General features: G+C 41.9%; 1 protein-coding gene across 1 annotated transcript in view; it reads right to left on the minus strand.

Annotated features, from left to right (window-relative positions):
- Positions 1 to 20,753, minus strand: part of RMND5A (required for meiotic nuclear division 5 homolog A) — a 58,697-nt gene that overhangs the window by 7,980 nt on the left and 29,964 nt on the right. The window contains exons 4-8 of the mRNA XM_089692298.1: positions 12,494 to 12,594; positions 12,060 to 12,226; positions 8,105 to 8,270; positions 6,787 to 6,889; positions 3,341 to 3,495 (exon numbers count right to left, since the gene is read on the minus strand). Coding sequence (XP_089548424.1) covers positions 3,341 to 3,495; positions 6,787 to 6,889; positions 8,105 to 8,270; positions 12,060 to 12,226; positions 12,494 to 12,594 — 692 coding nt within the window. The remainder of the gene's footprint in view (positions 1 to 3,340; positions 3,496 to 6,786; positions 6,890 to 8,104; positions 8,271 to 12,059; positions 12,227 to 12,493; positions 12,595 to 20,753) is intronic.

The following is a 20,753-nucleotide window of genomic DNA, read 5'->3' on the forward strand; positions in this document are numbered from 1 at the left end:
CCCAATATGCAAAGTGTCCAAATAATGTGTCCAAACAAAGATCAATTTCTTGATAGGAAGACGCTTCCTACTCCACTGAAGAAGATGCAAATCAATCACAGGTGCTCTTCAAATACCTCAAAAAACTAAATCTCAACATAGTATATTACCTTTTAAATCCCAGAACTAAAGTGCCACACGTGTATCATGCAAAAAAAAAAAAAACAAAACAAAACACTCCAGTGTCACAGCACTCATGTGAAAAAAAAAAAATAAAAAAAAATATTGCTTCCTCTATGGACTATCTAGCATGGTATATCAGCTTTGGTAGTCATTCATCTCAATTTTCCACTTTGTAAGATGGCCGCTGTATTTATGTAGGTATTTCCGCCAGGTTAGGAGTGGGTACTTAAAGAACTGGAACCTTATGTCCGTATCCTTGTTGACAAAGTCCGGAAGAGACGAAACGCGTCCAGGGCACGTGACGTTCCTGGAAGTGCTGCGGCAGCCATTTTGGATTCTGGAATCCCTGTGTGTTGGAGGTCTGGAGAGTAACGGTGCACTTCAGGTGTCCCCCTGAGCTACAAAAGTGATAGTGCTGGATAGGAGTAGCAAGGGGGAATTACCTGGTGATTGGGAGACCCTCTACACACGGAAAGAGGATCGTATACTGGGCATGAGGAGTTTGATGCTGTCTTGCTGATCTTATCGTTTTTATATGTAAGAGGCTACAATAAATTTTATATATGATTATAATTCACATACTGATTCCTGGTCTGTTTGTGAGGACCTGAGGAACAAGAGGATACCAATCTAAGGACACCCTGTACATATGTGGTTGATTACAAGCTGGAATCTGTTTGTTTTAGGGTAATTATGCACTTTATATATAGTTTGCAGTGATATTTATTAATTTTTTTTTTTTCACATGAGTGCTGTGACACTGGAGTGTTTTTTTTTGCATGATACACGTGTGGCACGTTAGTTCTGGGATTTAAAAGGTAATATACTATGTTGAGATTTTGTTTTTTGAGGTATTTGAAGAGCACCTGTGATTGATTTGCATCTTCTTCAGTGGAGTAGGAAGCGTCTTCCTATCAAGAAATTGATCTTTGTTTGGACACATTATTTGGACACTTTGCATATTGGGACTTTATTTTATTTTTGTTCTGTTATATATATTTGATATTTTTTATTTTTGGGTAATCTTTTTGGGTCTTGATTTTTTCACTATAATTGTGGGTTTTTGGGTTTAAGTCAATGAATATATGTTTTATTAGTACTTCAGGGGAAGGATGTTGATGTGTGCTGATTTATACTTATTCAGTTTCTCTTTCTCGATCAGCCTTGTCCCGTCCAGTACACACCCCCGCCCCCTAGTAAAACACTCCCCTCACTCCTATAACCCTTCCCTGCAAAATAAAGTTAACCCCTTCCTCCCCATTGCCATTAGTACAGTGTCAGTGTGTTTTTTTTTGCACTGATCACTGTATTAGTGTTTTTGGGGATGTCAGTGACCCCAAGTCAGTACCCCCCAATGTCAGAATGTCCGCCGCAGTCCCGCCATAAGTCCCTGATCGCCGCCATAATTCGCTGATCGCCGCATTAGTATAAAAAAAGAAAAACCTAAAAATCCCAGTATCTTTCCCGCCATTTGTAAACACTATAACTTTCACGTAAACCAATTAATTTACACGTATTGGGATATTTTTTAAGCAAAGACATGTCGCAGAATGCATTTTGGCAGAAATTTATGACTAAATTTGATTTTTGCATTTTTTTTTTACTGGACATGTTTTATAGCAAAAAGTCCAAAATATTGTTTTTTTTTCCTCAAAATTGTCAGTCTTTTTTTATAGCGCAAAAAATAAAAACCACACAGGTGATCAAATACCACCAAAAGAAAGTTCAATTTGTGGGGGAAAAAAGGATGTAAATTTCATTTATGTACCATATTGCATGACTGCGCAATTGTCTGTTAAACTAGCAAAAAAATGGCGTAAATTGCAGTATTTATACCATAGTTTGTAGACGCTATAACATCCACACAAAGCAATCAATATACACTTATTGGGATTTGTTTTACCAAAAACATGGAGCAGAATACATTTTGGCCTAACTTTGAGTTTACTATATATTTTTTATAGCTGAAAGTAAAAAAAATTGTTTTTCTTAAATTTTTGGGCTTTTTTTGTTTATAGCGTGAAAAATAAAAAAGCGCACAGGTGATCAAATTACACCAAAAGAAAGCTCTATTTGTGTGAAAAAAAGGACGTAAATTTCGTTTGGGTGCAGCATTGCATGACCGCGCAATTATTAGTTGAATTAGTGCAGCGCCGAGTAGCAAAAAGAGGCCTGGTCATTAAGGGGGGTAAATCCTCTGGAGCTCAAGTGGTTAAAAGTGGTAGTAAAGTCAATATAAATACTCCACAGCAAGCCTAATACCACGATACAATGCATCTATAAACACAATGGGACATGCTAAAACAATGTATCAGTGTTCTTACTATTGATGTAGTTTTATTATTATACTGCAATGGTCTGATTCCTTCCCACCAGTACCTCTGCCATTTCTGATATGTCACTGCGGGAATCTTGCGCATGCACAATACAAGTAATCTGAGCCTCAGGTTTGTCTAATGTTACCATGGTGCCTTAGCCCCGCACAGCCAATCAGCACACACATGTAACTCTCCTCACTCCCTGTGTTAGTACACACCCCCTGTGACATAGATAGTCAGCACTCTCGTGGGAATGCAATGCAATGCCATGGAGAGAGGTTTACTGAGCATGGCACCTGTATGAATAGACTGATGGCACACTGAGTGATTGCAACATACACAGGGCAAAACCTACTAAACAACGCAGGTTGCAACACTATTAAAGACATCCACCTGTAAGTATTTTTATAATGCTTTATAAGACGTAAAGACAACACAAAATCAGCTCAATACCAGTTTGGATGAAGCTGATCTGGAAACACTCAGTGCCTGTTCACACCAGATACACTGGGAATGTGCTGGAACCTTTGCCCAACACAGTCCCAACACAAGACAAAGCAATTTACCTTTTTTACAATTGGCTCAGTTCACACCACTGCCAGGCAGAGGTGGGTGCTGGAAAAAAAAAAAATGCATGTAATACCTTTTTCAGCACAGCATGGTGCGGCACAATCCAGTGCATTGCACAACGCCATGGCTGAAAGAACTGAAGGAACTGTCACTAACATTTTAGTAATGTCCGCGGAAAAAAACAGTTGCATCAGCACTGCATGAAGCCAACTTTGCTGTACGCCTACAAAGAGCTGTGAGTAGCATCAAGCATATGCTGTAACCATGTAAATAAATAAAAAGTCACTTACTTGCTACCATTAAACATTTTATTTAGAGCATCTCTGGATATTATGTGTCCACAAACAAGTTTCATAGGAGGATTATTGTCTGTGGTTTGCTGACGAAGGATTGGACAGGCAAATATAGAATGGTACCAGCACTTCTTGCCAAGGTCCACTTCAATCTGAGAAAAAAAAAAAAATAATAATAAACATTGAAAGCATGCACTGCATCACTGAAATGCCAACATAGTCAAAGTCATACAAATGCAATGAATGTGCCTTTCTGAAAGTTACATGGAGTTGGAATCTTGGCATCTACCGTGTTTCCTGAAAACAAGACATCCTCCGAAAATAAGACCTACTTACAGGTTTCCTTCTGGGTGAAATATAAGGCATCCCCCCGAAAATAAGGCCCCCCTAGGCTCTGTCTCGGAATGAAAATTAATTTACCGTAAACTGGTTGCTAGGGCCGCCCCGACTGGCGTCTAGCAACCAGTGACATCACTGCTGTGTGGAGGCGGAGCGGAGGTCGGAGTGAGCGGGAGAGAGATGCGTGTAGAAGAACAGGAGGATCAGAGCGGACGGGACGCGGCGAAGGTGGTGAGTGCTGGTCTGTCTCTGGTGACACCTCCCTCATGATGACTGAAGGTTCTCAGTCAGTGGCAGACCCTGCTCCAGCCCAGGTCCAGGCCCCAGCCAGCCCAGTGACAGTCCCCAGGCAGGCCCCAGGGGGGAAATGTCTGATAAAGGGGTGGGGGGATGTCTGGTGAAGGTGTTCAGTGGCACAGGGGTGGGGGGAGGGGGATTACTTAAAATGACACAGGAGGATCAGAGGGAACAATCAAAATGACACAGGAGGATCAGAGGGAACAATCAAAATGACACAGGAGGATCAGAGGGGACAATCAAAATGACACAGGAGGATCAGAGGGGGCAATCAAAATGACACAGGAGGATCAGAGGGGGCAATCAAAATGACACAGGAGGATCAAAAGGGATTTCATGGAAAAATAAGACATCCCCTGAAAATAAGACCTAGCGCATCTTTGGGAGCAAAAATTAATATAAGACACTGTCTTATTTTCGGGGAAACAGGGTAAGAAAGCAAATTATGGAAAATGGTAAAGTATAAAAAGTTTCTAGAAAGGGTGGAAGCTGCTGCTTAAGCATTGTAATTGGGAGCATGGCAGAGGCTTTTTGACTTTATAATATTTGGTAATGGAAGACAGATTGATGTACAACAGCTCTTGCTTTTCAAGGCATACTGTGGATCAGTGAACCAAGTGGCTGCCAGTAAAATATCTGCACAGCGTATTCCCTGGTGTTGTAACGTGCACTTCTTTGTGCTTTTTTTGCATCAGTTTACATTCAGTTTTTTAACTTGAAATTAGGGCAACGTTGTCATTTGTTTTTAATGGTGAGTGGTGGAGGCTACCTTGTTGCTTCAATGTATGCATTTGATATTTAATTTTTGTAGTCAAAGCTTTGAGGGCGAGACTGCCGTTTGTTCTTTTGTGGACCTACTCTACACAGTAGACCTTTGGGTTCCAGTTTGTTATTTTGCATAGTTTTTAGTTCCGAGGACACCACCTTGTATTTCTGGTGAGTCAGTACCCCTCTTTGGACATTGGCTGAATACTTTAAATGTCCAGGTTTGGATCCTGCTTTTTTATATTGGTTACGGCACAAAAGGAGTAGCAATGGTGACTGAAAGAACTTTGTCTGCATGGTAAATGTGAAAGCTCTATATTATATCAGAGAATTGCCCAAACATAATAGTTTAAATTCCAATGCACTATCAGAACTCAAGACTTTCATAACTCCTTTTCTAACTGGGTAACTAAAAGGTCCCCAATCTGCCAAAGACATACCCTGTGTGAGTCATATACAGCACCGTTAGGTGGGATCCACCCAGTAATCTGTGTGTATCAAGTTGTCATCAGATGGCTAGGTACACAGAAACATTGTACCAAACCAATCCAAGAGGTTGGGTACCATGTGATTGGTCACAAGGTACTGTTTACAGTGTTGATCCCCCCACTTTCCCTTACAACAGGAGAAAAAAAAAAAAAAAAAAAGGGTATGAATACTTGTGAATGGAGACAGAATGAATTGGTCAGCTGCTGCAGATATATTAACACTTTCATGCCCCTTCCTCTCCTACACATAGTATCTCTATGTTGTCTCCATGTGACCTGTACATTAACCCTTTGAACTCCCTTACCCTCCAAATCTGAACATCAACCCCTTCATCTCCATCCTGCCACTGTACGCGACCAGTACATTAACCCCTTCATTTTCTCCTTCTGTGCATGACCCATAAATGACGTCTCTAGTGCACCATTCTCAAGCTCTATGTTTAATCCATGTGACATGCTTCTTGTCAACACATGAACTGGCTGGCTTCTTGTGTTGCTTAACCCGCTCACGCTCCAGCCTCCAGGGACTGCAAGAGACTGATGCCAGGCCAAATTCAGGTACTTTCACGGCTTGCTTAAGAAAATAAATAAATAAACCAAAACACACATTGGCTCCTGCTGCGGTCAATCAAATCCTATGACAAGAGAGAGGGGGAATTTTCTGAGTCAATAGATGCAGGCAGTGGGTCTTGGGAATGAGCTGGCGTGAGTACCTCCCTTAGCAGGTGGCTTGCTGGGGTGGGGGGTACTCAAAAGGAGGGGAGGAGCCAGGAGCACCGGCAGACGAACCCAGAAGAGGAGAATCAGGGCTTCTCTGTGCAAAACCATTGCTCACAGGAGGCAAATATAAAAAAAAAAAAAAAAAAAAGTCTAATATTATAATGTATCCACAATTACAGAGCTGCATTAAAATGTATTATTTTTATATTTGCCTAAAGTTCAGCTTTAAGCAGGCCCTCCCGAAACTTAGTTTTGGACCATGCCTGTATAATCAGATTGTGACATGTATGGCTTTAGATGTGATAAATGTGTATTTTAAAAAAAAAACTCACAAGTAAATATGATATGGACAATGTTTTTTTTTTTTTTATCCCAAAGACTACAATGGGCAAGAGTTCCATGAATAGCTTGTGGAAGGGAAAAAAAAAAGAAGAGGATTTTGAGATTTTATATATATATATATATATATATATATATACATATATACATATATATATATATATGTCTCAAAGATTTTTTGGGGGACTATCACAAAAGCAAGCGAATTAATTAGTAAAAAATAAAAGGTGTTGTGTTTCAGCTGTATCCAATCAGAACAGCTATTCTCAATAACAAGTATAATTGGCCACTAGGCTGTAAACAGAAATGCAGCTGGTCACAATGTGCAGAAATGTCAGGGAGAACTAATCGAAATGGATCACCATGGATGGGACCAAAGTTGAACACAGACTAACAAGAAAAGTGAACAGAACGTTGCTACAGAATTTGTGGACATCTATTATTCTGTAAAGTATAATTTCGTATTCTTCCTTAGGTGGTATAAATTGTACTCACTGGCAGTTCATCCTTCTGGTTCCACACTCCTGTGCACTGCCGTTGTTCAATTACTGCTTTTATGTTAATTAAGGCTGGAAGAGCCACACAACCAGCAGAGAAGCTAAACCGGATAAAGGTAATAGAAACAAATCAAATACAAACATTGATCATAACATGCATTCATTCTAAATATGTACAACTATCCCTCAAAATACACTTCACAGGTAAAAGAAAACTAAATTGCTACTGACATGCATATAGTATGACCAACCAGAGATGGTCTAATATGAAGGACGTGGAAGTGGGCAGGCTAACTTTCAACACTACCAGGAAGAGTTAACACGTTGCAGATAAGAAAAGCCCAAGATACCACTGAACACTGTTAAAGTGATGGCAAACCTCTGACATGAAATATGAACAAAGCATATCCCACTAAAGTGTGTACTTGTTTCAGTTAAGACCACCAAGTGTCATTTCTGTCTGCTGCATCTTTCCTCTGCTATCAGCATGAGTCACTTCTGACAAGTTTTCCTGACACCAAAAATGGAGAAATGGAGAAACATGGTGACAGGGGAGGGACCTCCAGCAGATTGACAGCCTCAGCTCTGTTTCTGTGAGCTGTGTGGAGGGGTGTGGGTCTCTTTCCTCCAATCAGCTCTTAGAACTCTCCTCACTGAGCTCTGCAGGGTATAATTTAAGCTCCCTGTTCCCTTTTTTTCTGAACTCTCAGACAAGCTTTACAAATGCAGCAGTTTCAAGGAATGTATTGAAAACAATTGCAATTTTTTGGTAGCTCTAAGAGTGCAGCGATCACTACACTCCCAGGCCTCTGACCTCTCATACCCAGCAGCTCTGCCTGCCCCTCCTCTCTGCTATTCATTCACAGAAGGCTCTGTAATCTATGATTTAGTTCACATGATATAAAGAACTCTGTGACTGAGCAGGAGGAGTGGGCAGAGCAGCTTAATGTGACTCTGTAGCTGCAGAAAGAGAGACCAGAAGGTCTAACGTCGGAGCTCTGGAAGTATATGGATAGCTTTGCTCCCAGAGATCTGTATAACTGTCAGACGGAAAGAGATAAGTCCATGAGGTTGAATGCACCTTGTTAGACTTAATGCATAGTATTCCAGCACATTTTTCAAAGTGGTTGAATTCCTGGAGTTCAGTTTTAATATCACTTGTTACAGAGAAGGGGCTGGGAGTTTAATATGTTGACCCTCACCTGTCGGCTAAAACGTTCTGGCCCAACCTTTCCATCGTGGTTAGCATAAAACTACGCTAGGTCAGTAAGGAGTATAAATAAAATAATAATAATAATAATAATAATAATATTTACCTAACACTGAGAGGAGATTCTACAGAGAGACCCAGCAGGGCACAGGCATCGCGAGTGAAGATGTCACAGATGTCCGCCCACTGGTTTGCATCCAACAGATGAACATAAGGCGAGTTCTCTATACCCTGCCGCAGGTACACCAAGCTTCCCATAAGCACCTGGATGTCTAAGAGCACACAGATGAACAGGATTGTTAAAGACATAACTGATAACTTTATTAAGCAACATATAAAAGCTGACCTTTCAGTAACTTTATATAATAGTATAACTTTTGTGCCTGTGTGGGTTTTCTCCAGGTACTCCGGTTTCCTCCCATACTCAAAAAGACATGCTGGTAGGTTAATTGGCTCCTGTCTAAATTGGCCCTAGTATGAATGTAGGTTAGGGACCTTAGCTTGTACGCTCCTTGAGGGTTAGGGACTGATGTGAATTGACGGCGCTATATTAGTAACTAATAAATAAACTTTTCAAAAAAGCTCCACCTTTTATCATTGAAAAGTGACCTTGAACACTGTAACCTTGTAGCTAGTCACAAGTTAAGAGGCTGCAGCAGGGTCTGATCTGTGTGAGACATCCGCACAGTCAAGAAATGTACAGGTAGCATCTCTGAGCTAGTATCTCAGTCTAGGTAGTGAATAATGAACCCAGACAGTTCTTGGAAAAAAAAGATGGCTTCATCCTTTCAGAGAGAATAGGAGATTATTATTATTCTACAGTATTAATAAAGTGCCAATAGTTCACTCAGCGCTGTACATTACAAAGGGGGACAGAACAATACCAATACAATGCAAAACATGAGGGGATCGAGGGTCCTGCTCTTTCGAGCTTACAATCTAGGAGGTGAAGGCATTATCAGGGGAAGTACTGTGATCTCTGTGAAAGTTAACCCGCAAGTGTTATTAAGTACCAGGTACTGATGCTGGGTCCACTTTAATGTGTTTCCAACTTAAAAAAAACAAAACAAAAAACTAAAAAAAATGCAAATCTAAACGAAAAAGGTGCCAGTAGACAAAGTTCTCCAGGAAGAAAACGGCATGTTTACATGTGCGGACAGGGTGGCTGACACATTAATATCGGACTTCTTGTGAATAAATGATGCACCATGGAGGTGTACAAACTGATAGACTTTGTGGCTCCTCCTAAGGAAATGTACTCTAATGATCCTCTCCAAAAGGAAAACTGGATAATGAGTAACACAGGCCTGTGAGTGAATGCTCCACCCCCTGGAAATTTAAATAGGGCATATAGATGATTTTTATATTTTCTTCAAAAAATGTATTATTTTTCTTTGTAACAGTCTGCCAGATTGAGAATGCAAAAAATGTTAATTAACAGTATTTCCTTTTTACCTTCACTTTCTGTGCCAGTAAAAATGTTATAGGCAGCAGTGCAAATGAAGGGAAATCTCCAAGAGAGACACAGATGGCAATCTTTTGTTAGGGAAGGGGACATATGGAACCATCATCCACATTTTATTGTTGCCTGTGTCCCCCTTAGATAATTTCCCCTCAGTTCCAGTCCTGTTGACAACACTGTCAAGTCGCACAGGGAGAAACGAGAAATCATTAGCATTTCATATCTACCATACAAAAATAGAAAAATATTTAGAATATTATTATTACAGGTACTTATATAGCACTGTCAATTTATGCAGCACTTTTACATATATATTGTACATTCACATCAGTCCCTAACCCTCAAGTAATGTACAATCGAAGGTCCCTAATTTACATCCATACATACACATACTAGGGCCAATTTAGACAGGAACCAATTAACCTCCCAGTGTGTCTTTGGAGTGTGGGAGGAAACTGGAGTACACAGAGGAAACCCACGCAGGCACAGGGAGAACATGCAGACTCCAAGCAGGTGGTGCCGTGGTTGAACCAATGACCCTAGTGCTTCTAGGTGGAAGTGCTAACCACTTAGCCACTGTGCTGCTAGAATAATATTTTTTTTATCCTATTCATGGTAATGATGCCTAGGGGTAGCCCCTGCTGGTGGCAAAGTGGAACTACACTCACCTCCAATCCCACGATGTGCTGACCCCAAGCTCCCCATCTGACATCTTTAAGCAGCCAGCTTCCGGTCCCGAACACCGGCCGCTGTCATTGACTGGATGGAGATGACGTCACTCCCGGCATGCACAGGAGTTCCGTCAAATTCGGCACTACCAAACTTGAATGGTGAGCTGCACCTGCACAGCTCACTGTACAGGGTGGGCAATCAGGTAGGTAGCTTTAATGCAGAAAAGACTAAGCATGTCTCTTCTGCATTAAAAATTCTGCCCGTTCGCTCTTTTTTTGTTTATTACCTCAAGTTCCACTTTAAACAAGCAGTATAAAAGAAAAGAAAAAAAAAAAAAAAATTATCTGTGTTCAGATAATAGAATTTTATGGTGGATTAAATAAATACTACTTTCTCATATACAGTCTTGACAAATAGGATGCTCAGAAGCAGTGCTCATAAGAGGGGTGGGCAGAAAGTAACAAGGACCTAAAATAAAGAACGTTCCCAAAGTGTAGATGGTCTCACTGACACATGTAAAACTTGCTACCCAAAGCAGTCATCTGAAGATGCAAGAACAGTTATACATAAATATATAAGGTATGTTCTACTGGTTGAACTGGATGGACTTGTGTCTTTTTTCAACCAGACTAAGGGCCCTTTCACACAGGCAGACCGATCAGGTTTGCCTGCCTGTTTTTAAGGGGGACTCGCCTGGACCATGCATTAACCTCTATGGGAAGGGGGATGTAAACGGACATATGTCTGTTTACATCCACCTGCATCCGATCCAATCTGATCAAAGCAGATGAATGGAGAATCCATTTCCTATCAGTCTAGCAGATCGGATCAAGTGAAGGTCAGATGTAAATGGACATGCAGTCCATTTACATCTGACCACCCCATAGAAAACAGCGGACTGTATCCTTGTCCACTCTGTACAAGCAGAGCGGACACAGACTTGTCATCTGCCTGCTCAGCAGGGATCAGCAGACAGATCCCCCGCTGAGTGGGTGGAATCTGCCAGTGTGAAAGGGCCCCAGCTTTGTAACTTAATAAAGGCATAAACAGGTGACAAGGTAGCAGTCTCGCAGACCAGAGAAACTGATGCCTGAATGGTGCCTTCACCACCCCAAACGAGTGATCCTTAACAGAAGTTCCAGATGTCTGATGGCATAAGCCCCAACTATAGTCTGGAGAATCCAACAAGAAATGGCGACCACAGAAGCCGCCTGGCCCTCCGCGACCACAAAGAGAAACCATCTTACAAAAGGACGCCCTGACAATTAAATAAATGTGAACAGCCCTGACCATGTCCAAGCGCAGAAGCGCTATCTCACTATGATTAACTAGTTTAAAAAGGCAAAGGAATAGAAGCACAATATCCTCATTCAAATGAGAGGATACTAGCTGGGTAGAAAGAGGGTTCAGGTGAATGACCTTAATCTTATGCAAGACCAGCAAAAACAAAAAATAATAGGGAAATAAATCCCAGCAAGGAAACCTGGCTTGAACTCCTTGACACCACGCAAAAACCTGTGTGTCTAGCAGAGAGGGTGGTTTGACCACCAGAAAGGGCTATCCACAGTCTGAGTTTTGTTTTGTATCTTTTGTCCTATCCTGCAGATGGCACTATAACCCAATTGTCAAGACTAAGATGAGAGCTGAAGTTGTCAATGAACAAAAGGAGAAATCTTCTTTGCATTGGTTGAGTCTGCACAGTCTATTTCTGTGGACTTCTAGAAGATATAGTCTTCTTTCAAGGGAGATGGCCCCATATAAGTCTATGGGGATCGACTGCATAGCCAGTGAAAAGATGGTTTTACAGAAGGATGTAAATGCTTCAGCGGGCAGCAACATGTAGGCAAGTGTGCATTCATGTTTGAAATATCCTTTAAATAAGCTCTACAAATAACACAAAAAAATGAGCGTTGGATTATATATTTACCTTTCTGGTGATTTAAAGCAAAGGGCTGGAAATTTTTGGCATACTGCAGCGCCTCCCTCTGGTTGGCCGCTCCACCCATCAATAAACTAATGAAGTATAACCTGTGTAGCTTGAACTCCAGTGAGCTGTTCTGAGCCATCAGCATTTCCCTGTTTGACACTGCCCACCTGGAAAGGGGAAAATAAAAAAAAAAATCTACTTTTACACATTTGTCTCCAATAATCCTCCTAACATTTTTCAAAATTATATTACTGGATGATTCTGCTCTTTGAAAAAGGTAGATGGGTATCTTATACTACACAGAAAAGAGTTGGGGAAAAGAAAATAAACAAAAAAAGGGACTAAAGGATTATATCTGAAAACATACAGAATTATTTTGGAAGTAACATCTATCATATGATAAGTGCTATACATCCAATTCATCAAATACCCACTCCAAGGCTGGTCGGAGAACTCGAACTTTCAATGCTTCCAATATTCGGTTAAGTTCCACAAATGGTTCTTTTTGGCTTGCATCTATTGAGAGACCGGCTTCCTGAAACAAAGAAACAAAGTCAAAGTCAGCAAGCTAAAAACACACTTGAAAGTCTTGATAGAAGTAATTATCACAACCATTAGAACATCAGAGCTGCTTACCCCTCAAGGTTACGGTCACAATCCTCCAGCAGAGGGGATTGATCTAAACCCTGTGCACAGTGAATTCTTCTCTTACCCTAAGGCTGCTTTCACACCAGTGTTTGCAGCGTTTTTGCATTAAAAAAAAAATGCCTGAAAAGCTCAAGAAAACGGCTTCCTTGTGTATGTGAATGTATATCTATGTATGTATGTTTTCACACGGAGGCATTGCACTTGCGGTGCGGTGTAAAAACGCCTGATTGCAGCATCTTTGAGGCATGTTTGGGAAGTCAAAAAAAAAAAAAAAAAAAAAAAGCCTCTTCCCATTGAAATGAATGTTAACCGCCTCAAAAACGCTCCAAAAAAAAACGCACCACACACGTGGGAAGGTCTGTAAGGCTGTTTCAGCTGTCAGCGGGGCTCCCCACTGACAGCTGAATGTAAAGAAAAAAATTGCCGGCAATTAAAAAAATAAATGTAAAAAATGGGGTGGGGTCCCCCCCACCATCAATACCAAGCCCTTCAGGTCTGGTATGAATTTTGAGGGGAACCCCCACGCCAAAAAATAAAAAATGGGTCCTCCCCCAAAATCCATACCAGACCCTTATCCGAGCATGCAGCCCGACAAGGGGGGGGGGGGTTTGGAGCTGGGGAAGAGCAAGCGCCGCCCCGCCCCCCCCCCCCCCCCGAACAATACCAGGCCACATGCACTCAACATGGGGGGGGCTCCCCCCCCCAAAAGCAACTTGTCCCATGTTGAACAAGGGCCTCTTCCCCACAACCCTGGCTGTGGTTGCGGGGGTCTGCGGGCGGAAGGGGGCATATCAGAATCTGGAATCCTCACTTTAGCAAGGATCCCCCAGATCTCACCCCCATGTAAATGAGTATGGGATACATGGTACCACTACCCATTCACGAAAAAACAAAACAAAAACAAGACAGTCTTTGATAAGTCCTTTATTAAAAGAAAGGAAAATAAAAGAAAGTCCCCCGAAGTAGATCCAAGGTCAATCATGATGCCAGTCACTACCAGAGAAAAAGAGAAGGCTCCGCTCCCGACGCTGGCTCCCAGCCATCTGACTGCTCCACCCCACGCCGTTTTTAATTATTTTTTAATTGCCGGCAATTCTTTCTGTTACATTCAGCTGTCAGTGGGGAACCCCACGGACAGCTGAAACATTAACACATGGTTTTCACTATTAAAATACAGCATGACTTGATAAAAACTCATGCATTATTTAGTACCTTTTTTTAGTGAAATCAAACTTTTTTCTTTTTTTTTTTTAAATGCTCAGATGCAGTAAGATTTCAAAATGTGCAAATCTGACCAATTTGAGCTACAAAAGAAAGTCCAGGATGTTCCACTTGAAAAAGGCCTCAAAAGCGCTAGTTATTTTTCAAGAGTCTGAGGCGAAGCAGTGTGAAAGCAGCCTAATAAAAGGGGACACTGCTAGGTGTGGATAGATACCCTACGCTGGAGGATTTTGACAATGAACCTGTGGAGTGACTTTGCTCATTTGAAAGATCAGAAAAAGGTTGTTGTCAGTAGGACTGCTACGAACGATTATTTTTATCATCAATTAGTTGGTCATTTATTTTTTTTATTAAATCGGATAAAAACCTCATTATACCATTTTTTCTTTTATTTATAATAATTTAATTAACAAAAACGGAGTGTTACACAGAAATTGCTGAATACAAAAAAAAAAAAAAAAATATTAAACTTTACATTAACATTACATAACTGTACAAAATTTTTAAAAAGCAGAAAACCAAAACACACAACATAACTAGAAGTAAAAGCAAAAAAATAAAAAAAGTGTGGTGTGTAGTTTAGTTAATATGTAAAAGTTAAAAAATAATATTCATGAATATCTATATACATAAATAGAAACTAACCAGCTATATGGTTAGGGGGCCAAATATTTAATTCACTCTCATGATAACAGAAGAGATACAGTATAAACTTAAAGTTGAACCTGGTGCATATCATCAGACTCAGAGATCCAAATTTTTATGTAAAGACAAAAAAAAAAAAAAAAAAAAAAAGAAGAAGGTGTTGCAGATTTCCACACAGGACCCGCATGACAGACTCCCTTGTCATGGGCAGGTAGCTTGATACAAGCTACCTATGCCTGCTGTCACTGAGACATGTAGTAGCAGCATGCTTTTTGTATCACCGATCATGATGGGGTTAGAAACCAAACATCCCTTATAGTAAAAAAAGCACGCACACGCACACGTATAAAATCAAGCCCCTAGGCATGCAGACGGCTTCCACAAACATTTGTGAAAGAATGGGTCGCTCTCAGGAGCTCAGAGACCTCCAAACTTCATGTGGCCTTCAGATTAGCACAACAGTGTGTAGAGAGCTTCATGGAATGGGTTTCCATGGCTGAGCAGCTGCATCCAAGCCTTACATCACCAAGTGCAATGCAAAGCATCGGATGCAGTGGTGTAAAGCACGCCACCACTGGTCTCTAGAGCAGTGGAGATATGTTCTCTGGAGTGATGAATCACACTTCTCTGTCTGGCAATCCGATGGATGTCTCTGTGTTTGGCAGTTGCCAGGAGAACGGTGCTTGCCTGACTGCATTATGCCAAGTGTAAGGTTTGGTGGAGGGGGGATTATGGTGTGGGGTTGTCTTTCAGGGGTTGGGCTTGGCCCCTTAGTTCCAATGAAGGGAACTCTTAAGGCGTCAGCATACCAAGACATTTTGGAGAATTTCATGCTCCCAACTTTGTGAGAACAGTTTGGGGATGGCCCCTTCCTGTTCCAACATGACTGCACACCAGGGCACAAAGCAAGGTCCATAAAGACACGGATGAGCGAGTTTGGGGTGGAGGAACTTGACTGGCCTGCAGTCCTGACCTCAACCCGATAGAACACATTTGGGATGAATTAGAGCGGAGACTGTGAGCCAGGCCTTCTCGTCCGACATCAGTGCCTGACCTCATAAATGCACTTCTGGAGGAATGGTCAAACATTCCCATAGACACTCCTAAACCTTGTGGACGGCCTTCCCAGAAGAGTTGAGGCTGTTATAGCTGCAAAGGGGGGCCAACTCAATTCTGAACACTACGGACTAAGACTGGGATGACATTAAAAATTCACGTAAAGGCAAGCATCCCAATACATTTGGCAATATAGTGTGTGTGTACACACGCACACACACGGAGGAGGGGGAGGATATATAAATCTTTTTATATTATAGTACTAAAGGCTGAAACTTTTTCATATGGATAGACAGGGGTTGGAGAAAAATATGGAAACACGACATGATTTGCAGGTGTGAAAGTGACATGTTTTGCGTTTAAAGTGATAAAACATTCTTTTGCTTCCGCTGTGTGATGAGACACCTAGCTAACAAGTGGGAAGCCTCCCTTTCATCATTCATTGCGTGCACTGCTAGTAATACAGAGCCATGTCAGAGCTTACGGAGTTTCAATGAGGGCAAGTTGTTGGTGACCACTGAGCTGGTGCCTCTGTGACTGAAGTTGCCAATTTATTTGCCATGTCGCGATGTACAGTATCAAAGGTTATGACGACATGTACAGTTTCAGGGAAACTGTCGTCTGATAAGCATAAGTGTGGTCAACTGACTGAAAGAGACTAAAAAAGAACATTGCACAGGATTGTGACCCAGAATAAGAAAAATTACTGCTGCACAAGTGACTGCAGAGCTCAATCTCAGTCTTCCAAAGCCCGTGTCCTCAAAAACTGTGCAGAGAGAACTTCATAGGCAAAACATTACCAAGCGAGCTGCAATTGCCAAACCACTAGTGGCCGATATTAATGCTCAGGAGAGAAGAGAGTGGTGCAACACCCATAAATTGTGGACTATCGATCAATGGAAGACTGTAATATGGTTCGATAAATCGAGTTTTACACGGTTTCCAACCATCGGACAGGTTTACCTGTGGCACGTCCCAAGCTCACAACAAGGACTGTCTTGTGTGAATGGTAAAGCATGGTGATGGCACAATCATGATTCAGGCAGGCATATCTTGGTATTCTGCAGGCCCCATCACCACCTTGAAAGGTAGAATCCCTGCCAGTGACTATGTATAAATTTGGGCTGACCATGTGCAAATCATGGTGCAGACATCGCTTCCCAAGGACAGCGCCATTTACCAAGACGATAATGCTCCAATTCACACAGCTGGTGTTGCCAAAGCATGGTTTGAAGAGCATGCAGAAGAATTCTCGCACCTTCCCTCGGCACCGCAGTTACCAGACCTCAATATCATGGAGCCACTATGGTCAATTTTGAAGAACATGGTTGGGGCTCATTTTCCGCCTCCAGCATCTCTGCAAGAACTGGAATGATTTTTGAATGAAAAGTGGTATCAGATTCCATTATCCACCTTCCCAAACTTATATTAGTCAATTCCCAAAAGAATGTAGGCCATCTTGGATGCCAAATGCAGTCCAACACCATATGGGTAATGATTTCATTCTTTTACCTGGTGTTTCCATCATTTTGTCCAACCCCTGTAAATCATTTTAAACATAATGCACAATATTGGTAAACTTTCTTTACAGTTAATTGTAATTGCCTCAGTTTTCCTCCAGTCTATCAGCCTCCAGCTTTTCTGGGTTCAGATGCCGATCTTCCCTGCACATAGCACTTACATCACTTCCTTCTGTTGCCTAAAACTACATGTCCCATGAAGCATTGCTCCTCAAACTTTCACAAGTTCTCTTCTTACTGACATGTATGAATGGTGTACTGAGCTGTATGTGAGCTGCACTGTGTATACTGACAAATATTACATTCTGTATGCAGGTCAACTAATCGACTGACCAACTAATGAAAATGGTTGACAACTTTTTTTAAAACCAATTATGTCTATTAGCTGTTTCAGCCCTAATTGTCAGCATCCTTTATGAATCAGTCTGGGGGTAAGGAGCTCTGAAGTGCCGACTGTTGCAATATGTACTGTTGTCCTAGTATACATCCTTATTGCTGACCTGTGGCCATACATGTAAACACTCAGGTTTTATCTAGGGATCAATCATTAAAAATGCTGATTTTTTTCCTCTCTTGGCTCCTAGACCTATGCTGTAAATAGGACCTGAATGCCTAAATTAACCCCTTGACGTCGACCACATGCAAATTAGCGGCCTTACAGAACTGGGCTTTCTCCATGGTGCCGCTAATTTGCATACCGGTCTTTCTGCTGGGAGCACGCCGCACAGCACGCTCACAGAACAGGACCCGGGGCTCTCGGCGACACCCTGGTCTTTTGTTCTAACGATCGGGACCCGGAACATCCCCGATTCCAGGTCACCTGATCACTGTAATAGCCTCTGATTGGCTATCAGTGTGATCAGTCAATGTGAAGCCCACGCCCCTTTTTTTCTATTTCTGAATGGAGGAGAGAGATACATTGCATCTCTCTCTCTGTCCTTTCAGAGAGAAGAAAAAAAAACAAAACAAGTGTGTGTAAAAAATAAATAAATAAAAATAATCAAAAATACCTAGAATCAAGGCTTGATCTAGGTCTGTGCCAAGGTTAGTGTTTGAGTCCAGGTCAGGGCCAGCTGTTTTTTTTGGTCAGGTTTTTTTATTATTATTATTATTATTATTAGTAGTAGTAGTAGTAGTATCAGTGGCAGGATTAAAAAAAAAAAAAAAAAAGCTAAATTGCGCACTATTGTTTCTGGGCCGTAACAGCAACTAACATACACACATGTGGTATAGCTGCAATCGTCAGGAGCAGGAGAAATTATTTTCAGTTGTTTTTTGGTGGTAGGTTATGGTAGTAGCAAGAAATATACAGTTAAAATGGGGAGAAGAAAAAAAAAAAAAAAAAAAAAAAATCAGGGGAGATATCCATTACCATTTAACACCAAATAAAAGCCCAATTTGTCCTGAAAAAAAAAAAAAACGGGGTGTAATCCACCTGGATGCACAAAGTAGTTTTGATGATATGTACGGTTTTGCTAACACATGTCAAAGTTGCAAAAAATTGTGCTAAGGCATTAAGATTTGTTTTACTGTTAGACAGGAAGGGGTTAAAGTTACCCTCCCCCCCAACCTTTTGTTGACCAATCCCCCCCATTCAGTTTTCAATTGACAGAACTTCAGTGAGCAATAAAGGCTCTGGTATTTCATGGATATAGGACAGAGGTTACAATTAGATGCCAAGAAGAGTTCAGGGCCACTGGGCTGCTCATCAGGTCCACTCATGCTTCCTGCAAAACTGATCGCAAGCCCAATGTTCAATTGAAGGAGCAAACATAGCAAGCTCACACTGCTGCTGCTAACTTAGAGGTTTAGTGTTTTCAGCCAGCAACAGAAATCCACTTAGAAGCATAATTAGTTTTTTGAAGCTGAAATGTTTTTGTCATAATTTTTGGAAAATGAAGAAAGCTAAATTTGATTTGATTTCACAAATTTGTCAGTACTAGCTGCAACATGCAGCCTTTGTTTACATATATTATTGGTCACACTGATTGCATGATACAGGGCCAATTCTATGTGACGTGCTTGGTAGGAAGAACACGGTGATCACAGAGCGCGCCCTAGAGGCCGTGCACAATTGGCAAGAGTGGAGAGAGTCTTAATACACCCTTCGGGGTGAGCCAGCTAACCACTTACGCATAAAGGCCAGATGGCAAGTGGTTAAAGATGAATTCCAAGTATTGATATTTTTACATAGTTCCTATTGGTTCAGCTGTGACCAATGTAACCATGTATATATCATACCTAGCCGATTCCTCTCCCTCGAGAAGCTGGAAATCACTGAAGTAGGTACCGCTACTACAGGGACTGCCGCTAACTTCCAGGCCCCATGCTGAGCAGCTGCTCTGTTGCATTGTGAACACAATTATTCTCTGAATTGTACCTGTGCTGAGTGAGGAACCTACTGTGTTCACTAAGCAGCACGGGACCAGGAGTGTTTGTTACAAAGACTGAGAGCACCAAGCTCACAAGCAACGGTTTTGCCCAAAAACAATGTGTAACACGGCTTATTACACAAACAGTGTTGACTGGAATTAGGCTGCAGCCAAGTGAACTTCAGCCTGTGTTTGTTATTCTCAGACAAATAGAAGGTTTTGATTTGCAGCACAACTTCAAGGGAAACAAAAACCCTCCTTGCAGGGTGGCTGTACCGACACAGCAAGGGTTAACTGCTGGTTTCCTCCCGACAGACAGCAGCCCCCTAAACTCCAGCGGAGTCATTTCCAGTGCAGGGCAATGTTCCCTGCATCGGTCTTGAAGACTTCAGAGGACCTTCGATCGCAAGAGCGTAGGGGAGTAGATACTTCAGGGACCAGTAAGCCCCGATTCACACTGATGCGGTATGAAATTCACAGCGTTTTCTGTGTGAATTCCGCACCACATCAGAATTGCAGCCCATTCATGCAAACCGCTGCGGGTGTATATGTTAAGTTAACAACACCGTAAAAGCGGTCTGCAAACCGTGGTGCGATATGAAGAAACGGATCGCATAGGTGTGAATACCCATGCAATCTGATTCTAGTGTGGACCAACAAAAGGGTCCTGCACGTTTTTGGTGCAGGTGCGGTGTGATTAGAGCCATACAAAATGTATGGCTCCAATCACACTGCACACAAATCGCATGTGATTTGCACAGGAATGCGTGCGGTTCCTGTGCGAATCACATGCAATATACTGCACCGCATATATGTGAACCCGGGCTCAGGCGGAGCTTGCGGGAGTGGCAGATCAGGTAAGTGCAGTGTGGGTGTAACCCCATTAAAGAACTTTTAGTTTTTCCAGGGTTCAGCTTAAAAGAACATTTAAGCTCAAGAAAAAAAAAAAATGTAATGCATTGCGGCTTCCCAGTCCTTAGATATGGTAGCTGCACTAGTTTTCTTCTCCCTTTTATTTTTACCTGACGATTCAGCCATTTACATGCTCCCCTGTGCTAGGGTGACAATGCTCACCATTAGCCGCCCGGCCTATAGCCGTTTGGCGGCCGCAAAAGTGCTGTAGATTTCCGGGGTATACGCCATTTGGCGTCCTCCCGCACATGCCCAGTTCGCACGGTTGCAGAGCCGCGCAGCGGCGCGTTCTGTCACCGTCCGTGTACCTCGGACACGGC

Source organism: Staurois parvus, unplaced genomic scaffold (assembly GCF_062004578.1).
Source record: "Staurois parvus isolate SC_StPar_1 unplaced genomic scaffold, SC_StPar_1.0 ptg000581l, whole genome shotgun sequence".
Lineage (NCBI taxonomy): Eukaryota > Metazoa > Chordata > Amphibia > Anura > Ranidae > Staurois > Staurois parvus.